Source organism: Scyliorhinus torazame, chromosome 9 (assembly GCF_047496885.1).
Source record: "Scyliorhinus torazame isolate Kashiwa2021f chromosome 9, sScyTor2.1, whole genome shotgun sequence".
Taxonomy (NCBI): domain Eukaryota; kingdom Metazoa; phylum Chordata; class Chondrichthyes; order Carcharhiniformes; family Scyliorhinidae; genus Scyliorhinus; species Scyliorhinus torazame.
In genome coordinates, this window is record NC_092715.1 from 78,535,360 (window position 1) to 78,558,931 (window position 23,572).

The following is a 23,572-nucleotide window of genomic DNA, read 5'->3' on the forward strand; positions in this document are numbered from 1 at the left end:
AATTTTACATTCATGTGCCTGTCCTGATCAGTGCAAGGCAAAAAACTTCAACAGTATGACTTGAGTGGGACAAGCAGTCAAAGCTTTTTGTCTCGCACTCATCAGGGCAGTTTGCAAGAATACAATAAAGGGAGTAAAGTGAACTCTTGCCAGCCAAGCAGCACTCTCTTCTCATGCAGTATAAATTATTGTTTCCTTTGGGGACTAATGGTCTCTTTTTTCAGCAATACTCAAATTTTGTACGACCAAATGACTATTGGCATGACTCTTTTTCCAGCAGTAAATATTAAAGATAATGCCTTTACTAGAAGACCTGGATAGTGAAGTACATTTACTTTACTATCTGGCACCTCTTTTTAGGGAAGTCACAATGGAGTATGAAGTAACTTCAAAGTTAGGAAAAACATACACTAACTGTCGGAGCCAACTGAGGCTGAATTTCTTTCCTTGCGTTTTTGTGCCATCGCAGAATTGTTTTTAGTGTGCAGTATAAAAGTGGGACTGTAACTTAGAACATTGTTGAGTGACCTCGGAGGCCTCCTCTCGAAAGCTGACTCACACCAATGATAGTCCCCAAGAGGTGCAATATAAATCCAGCTTTGGAAATATTTCAGGAGCTGTACACGTTCGGTGCTTCATGTATCAATTCATTTATGTGACATGTCTATTATTTAGGTCTTTAATTTAATACACGTGTACAACTATTAAAACATAGAGACACCACCAGAATGATTTTAATGTCCTTTTTAAAAAGGAAAATAGACCATACATTAGGAATCTGATTTTTAAAATGTGGAAAGATCTGTAAGGCCATTGTTCAGTTTTTCACCTGCAGAACAGATGGAGAGAACTACAATTAGCTTCTTTTTTATGATTGGGAATGGGTAGAGAAGTATAATTTTTAAAAGCACAGTGGAGCAGCAGGCTGCAACATTATTGTCTAGTGCCACAGAGTGAGAGAGTGCTTCTTTATTGCTGGTTTCCACTTCAACTCTGTGCAAATTGTTCTATTTTTGTTTGAATGAATATTCATATACTCCCCTTCACCATGTTCTATTCCTTTTCAAATGCTGATTATTTCTAATATATTTTATTACCCATCAAGATTCCACACCTGAAATGCTAACATGCCAGCTCTCACCTTACATAATACCGAGTCGACTGTGTTTCCAGCATTTTTGTTCATTTCCAGCATCGCAATATATTATATTTTGTTAATTTATTTGTATATTTCTATCCATGCAGTCCAGCATGTTGTGAATGGGATGGAAACAGAGATCTTCAGACTTCCTCCCATCTCTGAGTCAAGCCTGAACTTGCTATAAAACCAAAACTTTGAACCTCTATATATCATATATACATATATATATATATATATATATAATAAACACAATGTTTATATTTAAAATCCTTAACATTTGGTATTTTGCAATTCTGCTTGAAAATTCAGAGTTCTAGTGTTGTGAGGCTCGCTCAAAAAACAGAGAAAAGGTTATTGAGGACAACAAGGAACAAGTACATCCCCTTTATCCAAGTATCAACCCACAGAACTGCATTTTTATCAGAACCCTTATTTTGAATCGTATAACATTAAGACTATGTGAATCTCGATGGCCAAGTAATGCTTGACACAGACATCAAATCACGTGGAAATCACGTGGACACAATTTCTACTCAGACTTATACACACACATAAAGCAGCACTGTATAGTAGCACATATATGGTAACAGAAGTAGCTTTTCCTGTTTATTACAGTGAAAATAAATTAATACTAACCCGATAGAAATACCAGGTTTACTTATTAAGGATGGTCATCTTCGTTCCTCAAAAAGCAGTCACACTATCAAAGATGCCAAGAAACGGATAAAATTGAATTATTTGACACTTATGTCCCTCGTAAAGAAGAAAGAAATATTTCAAATTTCAGGAATATTCCTCTACTTTGGGCTTCTCAATCCTCCATTTCAACAGGAAGGATTTTTTGACATAATTTCTATCTCCCCACTGGATCAGTTCACGAATGCCAGCACAGGCGCAATAACAGATTGCTGTTGTCAAACAGATTAGATGTAGGGATTACTTCTTGTGGAATACTGAGCCCTCTGCACCCAGATGTATCCCCCCCGCCAAGGCAGGGAAAGATTCCTTTTTTAGACACTTCTTGAAGGGAGAGGAGACAATGCCTGCAGGACTGGATTGGCATGCAAGACAAGAATGCCATTCCATAGAATCATAGAATTTACAGTGCAGAACAAGGCCGTTCGGCTCATCGAGTCCGCACTGGCCCTTTGAAAGAGCACTCTACTGAAGCCCACACCTCCACCCTATCCCTGTAACCCAGTAACCTCACCTAACCTTTTTGAACACTAAGGGCAATTTAGCGTGGCCACTCCACCTAACATGCACGTCTTTGGACTGTGGGAGGAAACTGGAGCACCCGGAGGAAATCCACGCAGACACTGGGAGAACGTGCAGACTCCGCACAGACAGTGACCTAGCGGGGAATCGAACCTGGGACCCTGGAGCTGCGAAGCTTCATTCTGGCTTTCAACGGTGAAATGGTTCAGCTCATCAAGCAGCCTCTAAAATACAAGAACAAATACTTGCAGCACCGCATGCAATTCAGGTGACAATTGCGCAAGTCCAAAAAAAACAGGAGTTGGCATTTGAATTGCATTTGGTACGTGTACCGAGGTGCAGTGAAAAGTATTTTTCCGCGAGCAGCTCAACAGACAGCCAACAGTGTACCAACCAGACATAACATTGATCAAGCCTTGGCCTGCAAAAAACTATTAAAAGGAAGAAACACCAATAAAAAAGAAAGTGAAGAGTCACAAAAATAAAATAACTTTCCTTCTAATTGGAAAAATATCTAACCTTAATCTAACCTCATCATGAATGGTGATCAAAAATGGTTTCCACTGGTGGGTGGTTAACTATTAAGATAATTGCCAAAAGAGACTGAGGGGAGATGAGGTTATATTATATGATCGTCACATGAAGGAATTTAGACACTTCAGTAAATAAACCCCCAAAGGGATGTTCAACACCCGTGGTTACTGCAGACAATGATGGGCAAGAGCCAATGCACAGCTAAGTGGAGATCAGTCACCGGATGCACATGGTTCAAAATTCTTAAAGGGGATAGGATTCTTTTGAATATGTCCTACTATGTTGTTTAAAGGCTGCTGGCTTTACAAAGTATTCAAACATTCACAAGCAACTAATCAAGACAAGCAAAATCAATGGTAACAAGTGGGATTTTCAGGACATCAGCCGTTAAATAAGATTGCCCTACAAACTAAATCTTTGTTTATCCAATAGGGTTAGAATGAACCCTGTGTAATTGAAGGCATGGAAAATATATAAATTGACACCGTAGCAAAGATTACATTCACATTGACGTTTGCCTTATAAAAAAATACTCAACAATGCTCACTTTCCTCATTAGCATTGCATAAATGTAGGATGGACATTCCTGCCAACATATTACTGTATACATTTAATTGATCTGGACAGTATTAAACACCAATAATTATTATTTCTTGGGGAAGGAAGAGCTGGGATTAAGGAAACACCATGGGGAGCTTTTCTTTGGAACCAAAACAAAGTACCACTTCAGCGATGAAAACAGAAACTGCTGAAAGCACTCAGCTGGTCTGTCACCATCTGTGGAGAGAGAAACAGAGTTTGTGTTTCAAGTCCAATATATGACTCTTCATACTGTCTCTCTTGCCTGTTTTCTTGTCCTATCTATGTCAATATGTGAGTGATTATGCTGTTGACGAACATCAGGTCATAAAGATTCCGCTATGATGACCTGTCTGTCTTCAAACTGACTTCACAGGAGATGCCTAGCTTGTCCCCATAAGCCCAAAGCGGTATCAGATGTTCGTGGACATGCTGCATTGAATCAGGTCAACCGCCAATGCTGGTTTTCTAGTTTCTGCTGTGTAGGATCTTTCACCATTTCCTCTTGTAGCTGCTGGCATTTGCATTACACAAAATGTACCAGCTCAGTTGATGGACGTGCATTCTCTTGCAGGTGCAATGTTGCAGGTCGCTTGAAACTGCAAATTTTGTCAAAGCATTCTGGATATTTTGATGTTCAGTCATGAACTGTGGTGATTGGAGTAGTTTCGGAGGTTGATCTTAAATATCAAGTCTGATCCATTCCATTGTCACTAGTGTGAGGTAACAACATGCAGATAGACCTGCGATCGCTGGGCCTTTAGTATTCATGATCGAGAATATCGATCACCCAAGAGGATTGATTTGGATTTGGACTTTTTGTCACGTGTACCAAGGTACAGTGAAAAGTATTGTTCTGTGTACTGTCCAAACAGATCGCTCCATACATGAAAAGCATTGGACATACGATAAATACACAAAGTAAGTACACAGACACAGACATTGGGTGACGCATACAGAGTGTAGGACGACTCTGTAGAGAAAATGCGTGAAGAGATAGTTCAGTCCATAAGAGGATCACTCATGAGTCTGGTAACAGCGGGAAATAAGCTGTTTTTGAATCTGTTACTGCGTGATCTCAGACTTTTGTTTCTCCTGCCCAATGGAAGAGGTTGGAAGAGAGAATAATCTCAGTGGCAGGGGTCTTTGATTACGCTGCCCACGTTCCCAAGGCAGCGGGAGGTGGATGGGAGGCGGGTTTGCGTGATGGGCTGGACTGTGTTTACGAGTCTCTGTAGTTTCTTACGGTCTTGGGCCGAGCAGTTGCCATGCCAGGCTGTGATGCAGCCAGATAGGATGCTTTCTATGGTGCATCTGTAAAAATTGGTCAGAGTCAATGTGGACATCATAGATTATCATAGAATTTACAGTGTAGAAGGAGGCCATTCGGCCCATCGAGTCTGCACTGGCTCTTAGAAAGAGCACCCCACCCAAGGTCAACACCTCCACCCTATCCCCATAACCCAGTAACCCCACCCTACACTAAGGACAATTTTGGACACTAAGGGCAATTTGTCATGGCCAATCCACCTAACCTGCACATCTTTGGACAGTGGGAGGAAACCTGAGCAACCGGAGGAAACCCACGCACACACGGGGAGGATGTGCAGACTCCGCACAGACAGTGACCCAAGCCGGAATCGAACCCGGGACCCTGGAGCTGTGAAGCAATTGTGCTGTCCACAATGCTACCGTGCTGCCCGAATTCCCTTAGTTTTCTGAGGAAGTATAGGCGCTGTTCTGCTTTCTTTGTCGTAGCGGCAACGTGGGTGGACCAAGGCAGCTTGTTGGTGATGTGCACACCTAGGAATTTGAAGCTGTCAACCATCTCCACTTCAGCACCATTGATGCAGACAGGACTGCGTATGATACTTCACTTCCTGAAGTCAATGAACAGCTCCTTAGTTTTGCTGACATTGAGGGAGAGATTGTTGGCGTTACACCACGCCACTAGGTTCTCAATCTCCCTCCTGCACTCTGACTCATCATTGTGTTTGATCCGACCCACTAAGGTCGTGTCATCAGCAAACTTGTTGATCGAGTTAGAGCCAAATTGTGCCACACAGTCATATGTGTGTAGGGAGTAGAGTAGGGGGCTAACTAGGCAGCTTTGTGTGGCCTCGGTATTGAGGAGTATCGTGAGGAGGTGTTGTTGTTTATCTTCACTGATTGTGGGTCAGGAAGTCGAGGATTCAGTTTCAGAGGGAGGAGCCAAGTCCTAGGTTTTGGAGTTTTGATATGAGCTTGGCTGGGATTATGGTATTGAAGGCAGAGATGTAGTCAATGAATAGGAGTCTGATCTAGGAATCTTGTTGAGATGCTCCAGGGACGAGAGTAGGGCCAAGGAGATAGCGTCTGCCATGGACAGGTTGTGGTGGTATGCAAATTACAGTGTACTTGCACCCCAGGACTACGGATCCCACATGTGGAATTAATGAACCGCTGTATGCCAAAAGGTGTTTAATTGCAGGTATCACCATGGTCTTAGATTTCTGTGGATATATGTCTTCTAGAATCTGCAGAGGTAGGATGTTGGCACTTGACCAACAATGAGCAGTTACCAATTTTCTTGGGGCAGATAATTTGAATCCTGGCAAACGCCTGGAATGATCTGACACTATCTAAACCGGTGTTCTCTTCATCTCATTATGCACATTGTCATTTTCTGGTATATTGATCACTCCATGTATGTGCTTTTTACAGGATATCATATGGTTCTTCTAATGCTTGAAGGTACCCGTTGTGAACGGCTTTTTTGAATCATTGCACGACTCTTTGTGGCTGCATCATCAGCCTTTGATCTAGCGCACTGTCACTGCCAATGGTCTTTTCTGCCACATGCTTTGCAGAGTTGCTGGAAAGCTGAGCATTTCCTGCATATATGCAGAAGGCCACATCATCTACGTGGTTTTCTAGGTTTGGAAGTTCCAGTAAGTTCATCAACTATTGACGTTGTACTGAGGGTCTGTAATTAACTTGTGAGAATTGCTTCGTACTTACATCAACATCGAGTAGCTTTTTGACGTTAGGCTTTGGGCTTATCTAGCAGATCTTGCTAGAATGTTTCCATGTGAGTGGATGCGATCATCAAATCTATGATTCCGTCTGCTAGCTCTGCGTCTGAAAAATCACATTAAATACCCTTGTCTGTGCTTTCTCTGACAAAGTGGTCTATGGATTCTGCAGGCTGTTGGCAAAATGACATGAACTCTAGTCAAGGAACACAAAAGTTTCATTGATTCTGAACCAGTCTTCCATCGTAGTCCATGGGCTGGATTCTCCGATTTCTATGTCTGGAGGATCCGTGGAGTTTTAAGAGGGAGAAGTCAGCGTTGCCCCAGCACCAATCCTCCGACCAGTGAGGGATTAGCAGCCAAGCCAGGTAAAACGCCCGGCCTCCATGACAAAAACGGCCGGAGAATTGCCGGGTTCGTGGCAGCGCATGCGCACAGTGACAACCTGTAGCGGTCACGCCGTACAACATGGCACCGACCTTGCATTGACCTGCCAGATAGTGCCCCCCTGGGCACCCCCTAGCCACCCCCTCCACCAGTCCCCCGAGCCCTCACCGAAGCACCCCCCAAACCAGCAGCACAGCTCCCGCCTGACTGTGGCAGCGCTGAACACAGACGGCAGCCTCCACGCGGGTTCCTGACCGCTGAGACCATGAGTCAACCGTGCGGTCGGGAACTCGACCCATCGGGGAAGGCCTTTAGGTAACGTCCTAAGGTCATCCCAACAGCGTGCGCCATGCTCCTCGATGATGCCATTTTGGAGGAGGTGGAGCATGCGAAAACAGGCGCCGCACTTATTCCATCATAAAAAGGGATTCTTCGCCAGATTGCCGATTATGAAATTGGAGTCGGGGAACAAAGAATCCCGCCCCATATCTTTTGGAGATCCTTCAGTTCTTCTGTTATTAATCTTGATATGTTCAGCCCGTGTAGACCTTTGTTCTCAATTGCTAGACAAATCTTTATACATTGCTTGACTGGTTCAGACATATGTGAATCAAGAAACCATAGCTCGGTACACTGATTAAACATTTTGAATTCATATAGGAGATCAATTGCATCCCAATTCAAACTGGGGAAATTTGTGGACATTTTCCTTTCACCTTCTCCCTTGTTATAATCAATTTATTGTTCAGCAACTCCCTAAGTCACCCTTTATAACATTCTTTGTCCTAATGTTTGTGATGGCTTTATTTTTCCGTTTGACTCTCCCTCACTCACCAGCAATTTGGCCCACACGCTCGTCATTCTCCTTTCTCTTTTTTTTATAAATTTAGAGTACCAAATTCATTTTTTTTCCAATTAAGGGGCAATTTGACGTGGCCAATCCACTTACCCTGCACATCTTTGGGTTCTGGGGGTGAAACAAGTACAAGACGGTCCTTCTCAAACTCAACCAACACTTCAACGTCGAGGTCAACGAGAGTTGAGAGAGGTATCTCTTCCAGCAGCGCCTGCAGGGTAAGAATGAGCCCTTTCAATCCTTCCTTACGCATCTCCGTATCCTCGCGCAGTCCTGCGGTTACGACACCACCTCCGATTCCATGATTCGGGACCAGATCGTTTTTGGGGTCACCTCGGGCACCCTACGCCAGCAGCTCTTAAAAATAAAAGGCCTCACCCTAGCCTCCGCAATCGAAGCCTGTGTCCTGCATGAAAACGTGACTAGCCGCTACTCCCAATTTCAGGCGGCCGAATCGGCGCGGCAGGGGTCCTACGCGGCCAGATCGGCAAGGCTGGCGTCCTACGAAGCTGAACGGGTCCAGGCGATCGATTTCCTCCCGGCCCGCGGCCCGGACGAGGGCAGCCATTTTGCGCGCTTTTCGAGCCCTCCCGCGTGCGCGCTAAAAATGACGTCGACACAGAGGGACGTGCTGCGCAGGCGCGCTCGACGCAAGACCAAACTGCGCATGGTGCAACGACCACCATGACATCACAGCGGCGGAAACTGCGGAACCGCACATTTAAAGCGGCAATGTCCCGCAAGAAACCGACAATGCCTCCGCTGTGGCAAGATGGGCCACTACGCTGCCTGCTGTCGAACAGCTCAACCTGCCAATGTTCCCCAATTCCGACAACCTCGCAGGGACGTGCGGACCATTCAGCCTCCTTACTACGAGTCGTACCCAGACGATATCCAGACCAGTGACACAGACGACCGGGACGCCTTCCATGTTACGGTCATTGATGGGAACAGGATGTCTCCAGCCAGGACCCACCAGCCGTTGCAAGTGAACACTGTCAATCCGGGTGATGAATGGTGTGCCACCCTAACGGTCAACCGATCACCGATAACATTCCGTCTGGACACTGGCGCCTCCGCCAACCTCATAGCATGGTCAGCCTTCTACGCCATGAAGGTCAGACCACCAATTCGGCCATCTCGTTGCAAGAAGGTCGACTACAATGGGAACGTTATCCCGGCTATGGGATCCTGCCAGCTCCAGGTGACACACAACACACACACGGCCACACTCTCATTCGAGATAGTCGGATCATCAAAGGACTCCCTGCTAGGCGCACAGGCATGCAAGGTTCTCCACCTCGTGCAACGAGTTCACGTTCTGTCTCCAGAAGGCACATCTGACTTCCCGGATGCAGAATTCAGGGCATAGCTCCAATCGCTCCTCGCCCACAACCAGGAGGCATTCGAGGGCATGGGAACACTGCCATACACCTACAGAATTCGGCTCAAACCGGATGCCACTCCGGTCATTCATTCACGCACCTTGCAGGGTCCCAGCACCACTCAAAGACCGCCTCAAGCAGCAGCTGCAGGATCTCCAGGACCAAGAAGTGCTATCCCAGGTCACGGAGCCCACGCCATGGGTCAGCTCCATGGTGTGTGTTAAGAAGCCCTCCGGCGAGCTCCGGATCTGCATTGATCCAAAAGACCTCAACAACAACATAATGAGCGAACACTACCCCATATCCAAACGGGACGAGATCACGAGCGAAATGGCCTAGGCTAAGATCTTCCCAAAACTGGATGCCTCGAAGGATTTTTGGCAGATCCAACTGGATCAGTCCAGCCGAAAGCTGTGCATGTTCAACACCCCTTTTGGCAGGTTCTCCTATAACAGAATGCCATTTGGCATCATCGCGGCATCCGAGGTCTTTCACAGGATCATGGAACAGATGATGTAGGGCATCGAAGGGGTGCGCGTCTACGTGGACGACGTCATCATCTGATCCACCACACCACAGGAGCACATCAATCGTCTCCAGCGTGTCTTTGCGCGCATACAGGAAAACAGCCTGCGCCTCAACCGAGCCATGTGTTCTTTCGGCCAAACAGAGCTGAAGTTCCTGGGAGACCACATTTCCCGGTCAGGGGTCCGTCCGGATGCAGACAAGGTGAACGCCATTACAGCCATGCCGCAGCCGGCAGACAAGAAAGCAGTGCTACGCTTCCTAGGCATGGTCAACTTCCTAGGGAAGTTCATTCCCAACCTTGCCTCCCACATGACGGCTCTGCGCCACCTCATCAAGAAGTCCACGGAGTTCCAGTGGCTGCCCACACACCAGAAGGAATGGGAGGAGCTCAGAATTAAGCTCACCACAGCTCCGGTATTGGCGTTTTTCAACACATCTCGTGACACTAAAATTTTGACTGATGCCAGCCAGTCCCGCATTGGGGCGGTACTCCTACAGCGGGATGACACTGCGTCATGGGCCCCGGTCGCCTATGCCTCGCGGGCCATGACCCCCACAGAACAGCGCTATGCGCAGATCAAAAAGGAGTGCCTGGGTTTGCTGACCGGAATAGACAAGTTCCATGATTACGTGTGTGGTCTCCCCCGGTTTACCGTTGAGACTGACCATCGCCCCCTGGTCAGCATCATAAATAATAAATAAGAACCTGAATGAGATGACCCCTCGCCTCCAGCGCATCCGACTTAAACTCAGGAGGTATGACTTCCAACTGGTCTACACCCCGGGAAAGGACCTCATCATTGCGGATGCCCCATCCAGAGCAGTGAGCACACCGCCCGATTCGGAGGGGTTCGTCTGTCAGGTCGAAGAGCAGTGGCCTTCACATCTGCCAGCTGACGACTCCAGTCTGGCCCGTATTCGCCGGGAAACTGCGGCTGACCCCCTTCTACAACGGGTGATGCGCCACATGACGGGTGGGTGGCTCAAAGGACAGTGCCCGCAGTTCTACAATGTCCGAGACGACTTGGCCGTCATTGATGGTGTCCTTCTAAAGCTGGACCGGATTGTGATTCCGCACAGCATGCACAAGCTGGTCCTCGACCAACTACACGAAGGCCATCTGGGGATCGAGAAGTGCAGATGGAGGGCCCGAGAGGCGGTATACTGGCCGGGCATCAGTGATGACATTGCCAATATGGTACTCAACTGCCCCACCTGCCAAAGGTTTCAACCGGCGCAGCCTCCTGAGACGCTTCAGCCCCATGAGCTGGTGACGTCCCCCTGGGCGAAGGTGGGTGTGGACCTTTTTCACGCGCTTGGCAGGGACTATGTAATCGTCATTGATTACTTTTCCAACTACTCAGAGGTCATACGCCTGCAGGATTTGATATCGTCCGCTGTCATAAGGGCCTGCAAAGACACCTTCGCTCGTCACGGCATTCCGATTACTGTCATGTCGGACAATGGGCCCTGTTTTGCCAGCCAGGAATGGTTGTCCTTTGCTGCTTCGTATGGCTTCACACAACGTGACGTCCAGCCATCTGCATCCCCAGTCCAATGGAAATGCGGAGAAGGGCGTTCACATCGTCAAGCGGCTCCTCTGCAAGGCTGCTGCTGCCGGATCGGATTTCTGCATAGCCCTGCTGGCCTATCGCTCGGCCCCTCTAGCCACTGGCCTCTCACCAGCCCAGCTATTGATGGGTCGTGCCCTCAGGACCACTGTGCCATCCATTCTGGTACCCACAATCAACCATGCTCCGGTACTACACAGAATGCAACAGCAGCGCGTTCGCCAAAAGATGGCGTATGACACACGGGCAACTGATCTTCCCGCCCTGGCGCCTGGAGACGACGTCCGCATCCACCTACCAGAAGGTGGCTGGTCAGCACCTGCCAAAGTTCTCCGACGCGTGGCTCCCCGCTCGTTCCTGGTTCGCATGCCTGATGGCTCCATTCGTAGGCGCAATCGCCGGGCTCTTCGCCTACTTCCACGCTTGCTACGGGAACTTACACCGACACCGCGCCCTCCTGTTGTTCCTGATAGCGACTTCGTGGAGCTTCCTGCCACCATGCCCCTTCCGTCGTCGCCCGTGGCCAGGCCCATTCCTCAGCCGGTGGATCCAGACCCACCCTTGAGGCAGTCAACCCAAATTCGTCGCCCACCTACTAGACTGGACTTATGAGCCTGTTTGTACATTGAACTCATAATACCACTGTGTTAATATGTTTCAGTTCTTCCTTGGCGTTACAGGAGTTTGTTTTTGTTGTTCAACATTTCCCCGTTCTTTGTTTATGGCACAACCTCGTTGTTATGTCGCACCCGACATTGCCCCTTGTATATAGTTTAGCCCCATGTACATGCTGTAGATATTGCACACACACACATTCAGCTGCACTCAGTACACATCTCTATTTATAACCACATAGGCACATGTTCTTGTACAAAAGGGGGATGTCATGATATTCAGGTAAACATCATAGCACATACATACTGATGGACAGATCGACGGACCAATCAACACACACACCACAGCCAATCACAGGCAAGAGCATACACAGTACAAAACAGGGAACACGACACTTCCTGAGGATTCCAGCAGGAGACAGCTCAGGGCACAGAGCTCATAGCAAGCCACTCAGATATCCACCATGTGCTGAGTGCCACTACAAGATAGTATTAGGAATAGGTCCACAGATTCTAGGGTTATGATCGAACCTCAGTAACCAGTTTACCACTGTAAATAAATGTTAGCAATAAAACTGAGTTGTACCATTTGCAACCGTGTTGGTTCGTCTGCGTAGCAGAGTACCCAACACATCAAAACCCACGCAAGCACGAGGGGAATGTGCAAACTCCACACAGACATTGACATTGACCCAGAGCCGGGATCGAACCTGGGACCTCAGCGCCATGAGGCAGCAGTGCTAACCACTGTGCCACCATGCTGCCCACTCATTCTCCTTTCCTGACTGCTCCAGCCCGCTGCTGGTCCTTGCAACACGCTGTCCTCTGTGCACTGCAATCTTACCGCAAGGGACATGTCTGCTAACCAGCCCTTTACTCGAGCACTGTGCCTTCAAAGTTTTTCTTCGCAGTCACTACATTGCGATTTCAACACTCTTCTACGCTGCAAACCTGTTGCGGTCTAATCAAAATGCCAGGTAGCACGATCTAAGGCTGTTCACTATGTCATGTCTTTACTTAATTTTGCTGCCAGGCTATTTGGCCACCGCTGAGCAACATGCTGTGTTGTTATAACGATATAACGGCACCGATCCCTCATAAACACATTGTTGGTTAATTTGTTTAAATACAGCACATGAGAACAGATAGAAACATGGATAGAAAACTTCAAGACATCAGCAGCAGGGCTGTGTGTGCCATGTTCTGCGCACAGGCCAAAGTGAAACTGAGGCTGGACCACATGACACACTTCCCCTCTTTAATGACATGCTGACACCCCTTAAGGCATTCTACAACAGTAAGGACATAAGATTTCCTTCCCTGAAGGACATTGGTGAACCAGATGACAATCAAAGATAGTTTCATGGTCATCATTATGGAGACTAGTTTCAATTCCAGGTTTTCTTAATTTAATTTAAATTCCACCAACTACCATGTCTCCACAGCATTAGCCTGACCCTGGATTACTAGTCCAGTGACATTACCACATAGTCTCTGAAGAACTCTTCACTGGTTAGTTTTTCCAAAATTAAAATTTTTAACTGTAAAACCTATTTTGCTCAGTTAATAATTTTCAAATATAATGTTCTGGAGAATATACAGATATAAAAATGTCCTACATACTACTGAATCTCATGGCATTAATCACAGTAAGTCAAATGGCATACAGTACTATTTTAGTGAGGACAGAAGCAGCATCCCTCGAAATGCACAAGATATTACTGTGCGACTAAGGTCCTGTGTCCTGAAAGGCCACTAATTTAATTGATTGACCAGAGGATAGTAGCTCACTTTCAAAACTGCAAGGGAGGTCCCAATTTAATTGCTCTTGAAGCTGCGAGTCAGAACCCAGAGTGATCTCCTACTTTTCTTGTTCAGCAAAGTGTGGCTGCAAGGTTAAATTTTAACTTACACAGACTAGACATTCCGAATCTGGTGCTGGAGGAGTTTCCCTGTACAGTCCAGCTGATTGTTTTAATTAGATATTTTTGCAAACATGTCGGAAGAGATTTATATCTGAGTAAATTTGCTGCAGCATTTTTTCTAAGCATCAAGTACGAAGTGTAATGTAGAAAGCGAAAAATGACAAACTAGAAATGCATGCAAATGCACCATTCATTGTATAAAACTGGCATATCTCCTCTGATGTTGCTCACGCTAAGCTGGGTGAAATGGAGAATATATTAACCTGCTGCCAAGATATATTTGTGCCCCTTAAGGTCTCAACATTTAATTTTTGCAATAAATAAAGCCCGGGTGAATTCAAGGTTTAACTACTCAGAAGGCTTTAAGCTACTCTCTGTCTTTGGATTTTTAAATTTTTATTTTATAAAGTGTAGCACACAGGAAATGTGTATTACATATACATTGTATGGACATAATATTGATAATTACTCTTCCATGGCACTGCTCAAAGTTAACATGCTGCTTAAAGATGGGAACTTAAACAATCAGAAAGGAGCACGTGAGGAGACAGGCAACTGCGCCACAGTGAGATGGAGTGTGTGTGAATAGAAAATTAGGTTCATTCGGGAATCGGTGTGTGGGGGCAAGAGGAGTGGTATACAGCGGAATTATTCGAAGTCGGGAACAGGATAAGCTGAGCAGAAACGGACCTGAGTGTAAACCTCAGATTTGAAACTGAGTTTCAAGAAAGAAAATTGAAGACTGACATCACAGGAAGCATGTAAGTCAATTGGTTGGTAAGGATACTGTTAGGGAGCATCTTTAAATCACTGTAAATTAGAAAATCACAGTATTTTTAAAGAAGTGGCTACTTGGATTTGAGTGAGACACATTAATTAAAGAAAGTTAGAACCAATAAGGTAAAGTAAAATAAAATAAACTAACGAAAGGATGTAAAGTTAAGACATGGCAGGGCATCTCGGTCGTGGGTATCCTTTAATATATGTGAAGTCGTGGGCACTACTGGTGACCTAGATGGCCATATGTGCAGGAAGTGCTGCTACCAGCTGCAAAAACACGAGGTCCGGTTTTCGGGTTCGAACGATAACTACAGTCACTGTGGCACTCCACGAAACTGACAGCCATGTGGCGAGCACGCCCAGAAAGGTGGTTACAGCGCAAGTTAGGAACATGGAAACATGGAACATGGATGCTTGCCCGGCAGTCCAGGAGAACCAGGCAGGCACTGCAGGAGTTAGCTGGGGTCCCACTAGATCATTGATTTTCTATTTTGGGTACTGGTGAGGGCATTGGTTCCTCAGAGGAATGCAATCAGAGCCAAGTTTGTGGCATCACGAGCAGCTTGGCTGTACAGGAGGGGAGAAAAAAAGAAAGGAAGAGCAATAATGATCGGGGATTTATTAACTAGCAGAGCAGACTGGCAATTCTGCGGCCGTGGATGTGACTCCAGGATGGTATCCTGGATGGACTCACTGGTGTCAGGGTCAACAAAGTCACAGAGTAGCTGCAGGACTTTCTTCTGAAAGAGGGTGAACAGCCAGAGGTCACGGTCTATGATGGTACCAATGACTTAGATAGGAATGGGATATAGTCCTGCAATCAGAATTTAGGGAGCTAGATAAAACATTAGCAAGCAGAATTTCAAAAGTAGTTTCCCCAGATTACTCCCAGTGTCATGTGCAAATAAGAACACAAATAGGAGGATAAGGCAGATTAATGCATGACTGACAAAATGGTGCAGGAGGGAGGACAGAAGATCCTGGACTGGCTCATTTCCTCTGGTTCCATGCATTGATTCCCTCCCCTGTCCCCGAGTGGCCCAACCCTTTCCCTGGCTACCCTCTTGCTCTATGTGTGAAAAGCCTTGGGATTTTCCTTCGTCCTGTTTGCCAATTACTTTTCGTGACCCCTTTTGGCTTTTCTGACTCCTTGTTTAAGTTCCTTCCCACTTTCCTTATATTCCTCACAGGCTTCGTCTGTTCCCAGCTTTCTAGCCCTTACAAATGCTTCCTTTTTCTTTTGGGCCAGGCTCACAATATCCTTCATTATCCAAGGTATCCAAGGCACGAAGGGCCAAATGGCCTCCTTCTGCACTAACAATTCTGAGATTCTGTGAATCTGAAGCAGATTGTACAATCCTGCTGTTGAAGTATTTTATCACAAATTCAACTTGCATTTATCTGGCACCTGTAAATTAGGAAAACTTCCCACGGTTCCACACAAGAGCATTTGACTCCATCCACATGAAGAAATATTAGGTTAGATGATTTTAAAGAGCATCTTGGTGAAGAACTTAGCGCCTAGGCAGCTGAAGAATGCTGAAACGACTAAAATCAGAGATGCAGAAGAGGCTTCAATTGGAGCCTAGATCTCAGTAGGTTGTACGACTGGAAGAAGAGATTACCGAGGTGGGGGGGGGGGGGGGGGGGGGTGGAGGGGGGGGGGGGGGGGGGGGCAAGACCCATGAAGGGGTTTGAAAACAAAGACTTCAAAATTGAGGCTTTGTCAAATCAGGAAGCCATGTAGGTCAGCAATGGTGATCAGTGAGCGGGACCCATTGCAAGGTAGGGTATGGGCAGCATAGTTTCGGATGAGCTCAGGTTTATGTAGAATGAATGATGGGAAGTTGGTCAGATCATTGGAATATTTAAGTCAGGAAGTAACAAAAGCATGAATGAGGATTTCGGCAACAGATTAACTGAGGCAGGGTGGAGCGTTGTGATGTTACGGAAGTGGAACTAGATGATTTTACTGATGGCACAGATGTGTGGTTAGACATTTATCTGAAGCTATAAAGGCTTGAAAGTCTAATAAGTAAACACTGAACAAATTCACTGAAAGCTTAATTGTTCTGAATGCTGGAGATCAGAACCATAATGCTTTGATTGTGAGATGATCCTGCAAACATTGTGGCTCTGGTATCTTCTGCTTCTATGCTATTTTGAGCATTACAAACGACTATGTTTATTTGTTTACACTATCATTTGAAATAGCACAAATATGCATCAAGTGGGATGTGATATCTCAATTGTGCTGGACATCCAAAGTCTGATGCACAGCAAGTGTGTACATACGTAAAGCTCTTCTAATTTTTACACACCACAGATAATGAATAAACAGAAAATGCACATTTTCAAATCTCAGAAAAGGCACCCAAAGAATCGCCGGAGAACGCATCCCTGTCTCTTTCCATTCCCCTGCAGTCATTTAACGCTCCATGGGGCATTAATTGTCCAAGGTGTGAACTTCCACCCCCATCTGGGGAGGAAGTCCTGCCTTCAAGTGCTATTGGCCAATCCAATTGGCTGGCAGTTCTGTAGCCCCACCAGCGCCAGGTCCAAGCAGTGACTACTGCTGGGACTACAGGTAGTGCAGGAACAAAAGGAGGTTATATATGCCGGACTTCAAGGGTATCAGTGAAGCCTGGTTAGCCAGCCCCAGCAAAGGATCTGGTTTGATAGACCAAATGAAGATGGTGAAAATAGGTTAATGACCTTGAAAGGGGGTGCCTCTTGATGTGTTATGTACACTGGGATAACACAGGCTGCAACTGGATGCAGCTTTAACCAAAAGATACTCCAGACCTTGAAGTTAGTTCAATCTGATTTATTGAACCAGTAGCACAGTTAGCACAGTTCTCTATGAGTTCGACTCTCTGCTAACCTAAGTGTGGTCACTCTGTCTGACTGAACCAGACTAGCTCTTAGCCACATGCTGGAGGTGTGATACTGTACCTACACCCTGACTCACTCTGTAGATGTTCATCAGTGGAAAGAGGCAGACTTTGAGTGCCTCATGCCTTTTATAGTGAGATACCACCCCTAAGTGTCCTACCTGCTCATTGGTCACGTCCTGTTCTCTGTGTTCATTAGCTGCCTGTCTGTATATCATTATCTGCCTGTCTGCATATCATGACACCTCTGACAGAGAACCCCCAAAGCCAGCCCACACAGCAAAAGCTGCCAGATCACCCACTTGGTGTGGGCTTCCCCCTGCCACAAGTAAATTAGAATCAGGGATGGGATGAGGTTCACCACTTAAGGACTTCAATTGACCCACGGTTAAGTTGGTCACCTGACATCTCAACAACCTCCTGTAAAATAGGAGGCAGGTCAGGCCGTGCAAATAGGCAGCATGCAGACCATGCACTACACTTTACGGGCCCATCTGCCTTCAACCCTTTACAGGCGGGCAACCTTAAAATTTCACCCAAGGTGATCTTCACAATGGTTTCCACTTGCAAAAAATCTATTGAAACAGATAGGTTGCTACCCATAAAAGGAACCATACTGTTAATTAAAGCAAAGGAACAAACTAATTTAACCTTTTGTCCAACAACTATATTAGTCTGATCTTTGAACAAGTTATAAGGGGCTGGTTTAGCACAGTGGGCTAAGCAGCTGGCTTGTAATGAAGAACAAGACCAGCAGCGCGGGTTCAATTCCCGTACCGACCTCCCCGAACAGGCGCCGGAATGTGGCAGTAACTTCATTGAAGCCTACTTGTGACAATAAGCGATTATTATTATTAAGTTATGTGAACAAGTTAAATTGCTGAAATGGCCACATCATTCACCTAACCTGTTTCAGCATCAAATCCCAACCTTTTTGATTCTACTGAAAGTAGTGAGACCTCAAGCTAAATCCCAAGGTCACGTGAGGACAAAATACAGCATCAGAAATGTCATAAGGCAGCAGCCTGATCAAGGGGGTAGCCATTTGTCAGGAAAACTATATTTCTTGACGTTACATGGAATTCACTTTCAGGCGAATTCCTGAATTACGCCTTATTCTGCATCATATATTTTTACGTATTTTGCCATAGAAACTATGGCAAAATTCAGCATTTACTATCATTATTCCCTGAAATTGAGAGCAACTTCTAGAGTCTTCACATGGCCAGTTATGTGATAATCCAGAAGCTGCTATCAGAGAAGCTATACTTCCTCATTGGTTGCTGTTGAAGCTTCCAACAAATAGTAATAAAATTGAAATCACTGAAGTGGCAACAACTTACCTTTCCACACTATTGGTACCATTGTAAAAATTGGTAAAACTTTACGCTTGTTGAACGAGATGTTTTAACGGCATACCAAATTCATAATTACTGTTGAGAAACCCTCTGATTTTGAAAGGCTATTTTTTTGTAGGGAGAATGAGGGAAAAAGTCCACATTTCTAAAATATTTTTTAAAGTTTGTTCATGAAATTTCAACTTTTACTTTAATTCCACGAGTATGCCCAAATTCTTTAATAAAATTTTATGGAAAATGGAAAAAAAGTAAAGAATCAGGTCATTTTACTTTCTGACTTGCTGCCTGTGAGAATTCTTCAATATGATTCCCTGCTTGGTGACATGTCAGTTGCTAGCGATGCCCATGATTCAAACCATTGTTTGGAAAGGGAAAACCTATACCACAGAGATTGCCAGGTCTTTGTGTCGTACGTTTCTTTGGAATCAGCAGTGAGCACCGTTGCTTTGCTGCTGACCTTAAAACCCAAGTCATACGAACAGGCAACTTAGGAGCAGAAATAGGGTCATTCATTTAAAGTTTCCATCAAAATTATTTTCTGGGGCGGGATTCTCCGACCCCCCGCCGGGTCGGAGAATCGCCGAGGGGCTGGCATGAATCCCGCCCCCGCCGGTTGCCGAATTCTCTGGCACCAGATATTTGGCGGGGGCGTGAATCGCGCCGCGCCAGTCGGCGAGCCCCCCCCCCCCCCCCCCCCCCCCCCGGCGATTCTCCGGCCTGCAATGGGCCGAAGTCCCACTGCTGGAATGCCTGTCCCGCCGGCAAGGATCAAACCACCTCTCTTCCCGGCGGGACTAGGCGGCGCGGGTGGGCTCCGGGGTCCTGGGGGAGTGCGGGGCGATCTGGCCCCGGGGGTGCCCCCATGATGGCCTGGCCCTCGATTGGGGCCCACTGATCTGTGGGCGGGCCTGTGCCGTGGGGGCACTTTTTTCCTTCCGCCTTCGCCACGGTCTCCACCATGGCCGACGCGGAAGAGACCCCCCCCTGCGCATGCGCGGGGATGACATCAGCAGCCGCCCGGCGAAGTCCTTTCGACCCCGGCTGGCGTGGCGCCAAAGGCCTTTCCCACCGGCTGGCGGCGCGCCATCCACTCCGGCGCAGGGCTAGCCCCTCAAGGTGAGAGCTTGGCCCCTAAAGGTGCGGAGAAATCCGCAGTTTGGGGGCGGCCCGACGCAGGAGTGGTTCACGCCACTCCATCTCGCCGGGACTCCCCGTCCCACCGGGTAGGGGAGAATCCCGCCCCAGGTCTTCAACGCGGTCTATAAAGTGTTAACGATTTAATCCTATTTCTGGAACTCTCAAATTTGTATGCCAAAATCTTTTCTGGGCATTAGGGAGGAAACGGTCTCATTATTTCTACTGCACAGTGCAAGGTCATTTGTCCCAAGAAAGTGGAGCAACTCTTCATTACGTTAAAAAAAATGCCATTGACACAGAGCAAACCTTAACTTTTAGTCGAAAATATTTCTTTGAGGCTGCATTTACTATTGTTTGTTCCAAGTCAGTTCCTGATATATTCATTTATAAACTTGGCAGCATAAAGGCATTTTGGTCCATACAATGTAATTATAACAGTATCTAAAAATATTTACTGCTCTACATATTTAGTTTATCAGTTATTCTCACCTCTTCCTCAGAAAATGACTTTGCTTCATCACACTGAAGAGCTTGAAAGTAAAGGTCCTTCATAACCAAGTTGCTTTTGAAATTTTTAGATCCCAAGTGTATTTTTACCATGTACCCCTCATCGAATTCCTGGGAAGATAAAAACAGCATTGAATGAGAGCCAACTACATTTTTCTGCGGCCAAAGATTTATTTTGCTGTGTTTACACACCCACAGTGGATCACCGATCATTATATTTAGTGTGCTTCAATTTTCTTCAGGGGAATTTGAGGCTCAGTCTTCAGAGAAATTCAATGCTTGTTGCACTAAAAATGTGATATGTTGTACAATTTTAATTAAGTAATATAAATGGCACAGCAAAATGGGAATTCAATTATCAAAAATTGAACCGTAATTTGAATCAGGTGACTTTGAATCAAAAGTAGTTGGATTGAATACACGGGACAATTATTCACCATATACTTCCTCAATCCAATTTAGTCTTGATTTCCTTATTCAGGTAAAATTACAAGTTTCCACCCACTGTAATCTGCCATTTAGCATCAGATGTTATGGTAACAAATTAAAACAGTCAAATAGAATTAAGTTGATTTCAATGTCTTAGGCACAATGGTACAGGTAACCTAAGGTGAGGAAGCTTTGATTATTGACCAAACAAAAGAATGAACAACCAACAATTTTGAGATCGTCTAACGAGCTCACATAAAGCAACGAATATCAATCTGGTGAGAAAGTACAGTTAAAAACAATGCATGAAGATTCAGATCTTGTGTAAACAGACAAGCTTCACACATTGCATCTTAATTGATTCCACTTGTCCTCCTCAGTTTAGCAAACTCAATAACATTTGCCAGGTTTCAGCTTTAGTGTTACACATGGATCAAAGACTTACACAAGTCTCATTAAACACACTAAACCGTCCCCTTATTTCAACTAAATGCAAGATTTCATACTGAAGTAGGTGGAATTTTGGCCAGTGAAGACCAGCAACAGTAACTCTCCAGAACATAGAATTGTCATCAACATGTACTCCATATTGTGGCTGCACCACATATTTTCTATAGAATGTACTGGAACATGTCACCAAAGCATCTTCAGCAGTACTTCTCAAGCCCATGGCCACTACCACCCAGTAGGACAAGGGAATGAGAACACACCATCCTAACCTGGACACATTTTCTTTTAATTTTAGAGTACCCAATTATTTGTTTTTCCCATTAAGGGGCAATTTAGTGTGGCCAATCCACCTAACATGCACATCTTTGGGTTGTGGGGGTGAAACCCACGCAGACATGGGGGGAATGTGCAAACTCCAGTGACCCAGGGCTGGGATTCGAACATGGATCCTCAGCGCCGCAGTTCCAGTGCAAACCGCTGTGCCACATGCCGCCCGTAACTTGGACACATATCATGTTTCTATTAAAGTCACGGAACTTCCTAACAAAATGTTTGTAGGAATATCTTGACCGTGTGGACTGCAGTAGTTCAAGTAAGCCCACCACTATCTTCTCAAGAATGACCTTGCTAGCAACACTCATATCCTGACAATAAATAGTGAAAGAAATTTCCACATCTGGACTCCCTGTTACAAAAAGTTCACTTCCTCCAAAGTGTGTAACAAATAGGCTATTTATCAGAGCCAATTTGAAAATAAGTGCAAATAGAAATGGTTTACCCAACTTTAACATTATTCGTTTTGTTCAGCCTCTGTCAACCTGTCACATTTTAGTTTGTGAACAAGCAGGGCAACATCAAAGCAGACTGGTCAGAAGAGGTCTCGATAAATTTTAAAACTTTCCCGTTTTTGAATTCTCTTGTGGGTCAGGAAGAACAGGAATGCTTCCTCCCAGCCATCAACTGTTTCTGATCACAGACCCAACCTCTCATGCCTCCCCTTTGCCATCTTAATCACACCCCTACCCCTCCTTGAGGCAACCTAAGACTCCCCCGTAATGTAATTAAAAATATATTGTAGTGCAGGGGACATGTGATGAGTATGTTAGCAAAGTGTGCTTTTAGCAGAAACCTTGTCCAGCGTTGAATGCTGCCATGAATAGTGGCACCATGGGAACCCTCAGTGAGAATAGGGCCTACATTGCTGTGCATCATGGGAGCAACATGACAAAGTCAGACAATTCCAAAGGTTGTTCAGTAGAGAGTTGCAATCAACTTTCTTTAGTCGGCATGATGGCACAGTGGTTAGCACTGCTGCCTCACAGCTCCAGGGACCCGGGTTCCATTCCAGCCTCGGGTGACTATCTGTGTGGAGTTTTCACTTTCTCCCCGTGTCTGCGTGGGTTTCCTTTGGGTGCTCCAGTTTCCTCCCACAGTCCAAAGATGTGCAGGTTAGGTGGATTGGCCATGCTAAATTGTCCTTAGTGTCCAAAGGGTTGGGTGGGATTGCTTGGTTACGGGGAGAGGGTGGAGTGCTCTTTCTGGGGGCTGGTGCGGACTCGATGGGCCAAATGGCCTCCTTCTGCACTGTAAATCTGTTTTTCTTAAAATGGGGCTCTTAGTTCAGAAAATGAGGAAGTTATGGGGAAGGATGAAAAAGGGACAATACTGAAAGTGGAGAAATATACATTTAGATCTTGAATAAGTGAAATATAGTTGATCTCCTTGAAGCCGTACAGCTGATAGATGCAACGTTTCCTACATACCTTTTGCCTCCACTCCCAGCCATCGTTGATTTCATCTGAGTGCTTAATAAACAATTTACAGAACTGCTGAAATTGCTGCTCTCCCAGGCAAATGTTTTCATTTTGGTTAAAGTTATGCGCCATCTGCAAATACCAAAAACAAGAAATTAAACCTATTTTAGTAATTTCACAAACAGCACATACGTTGTCACGTTTTAAACTATCAGAAAAGGCAGGGGGAAGGAATGTGTAAATTTGCTGGAATAGAAACAGAATTTATTTTGCATTCCGAACAATGATTATAAAGTAAAATAAAGGAAACATGGGGAATTGAAGAATTCATCCAATAGAAGGAACACTTGAAATCTTGCATCTCCTTTCAGTTTGCTGTGTTCTTCAGCTCATAGTCATAGAGTCCGACAGCACAGAAAAGGCCATTCGGCCCCTCGCGTCTGCACCTCACAAATGTTTTCCTGCCTCTTTCCCCGTAGCCTTGCACTTTGTTTCTGTTCAAGTAATCATC

At 45.7% G+C, this 23,572-nt stretch overlaps 1 protein-coding gene across 4 annotated transcripts in view; it reads right to left on the bottom strand.

Moving 5' to 3' along the window:
* The window catches only part of atg10 (ATG10 autophagy related 10 homolog (S. cerevisiae)), a 465,548-nt gene that overhangs the window by 373,086 nt on the left and 68,890 nt on the right, over positions 1-23,572 (bottom strand). For all 4 annotated transcript variants that reach the window (XM_072516195.1, XM_072516193.1, XM_072516194.1 and 1 more), the window contains exons 3-4: positions 23,071-23,193; positions 20,411-20,539 (exon numbers count right to left, since the gene is read on the bottom strand). In XM_072516195.1, coding sequence (XP_072372296.1) covers positions 20,411-20,539; positions 23,071-23,193 — 252 coding nt within the window. The remainder of the gene's footprint in view (positions 1-20,410; positions 20,540-23,070; positions 23,194-23,572) is intronic.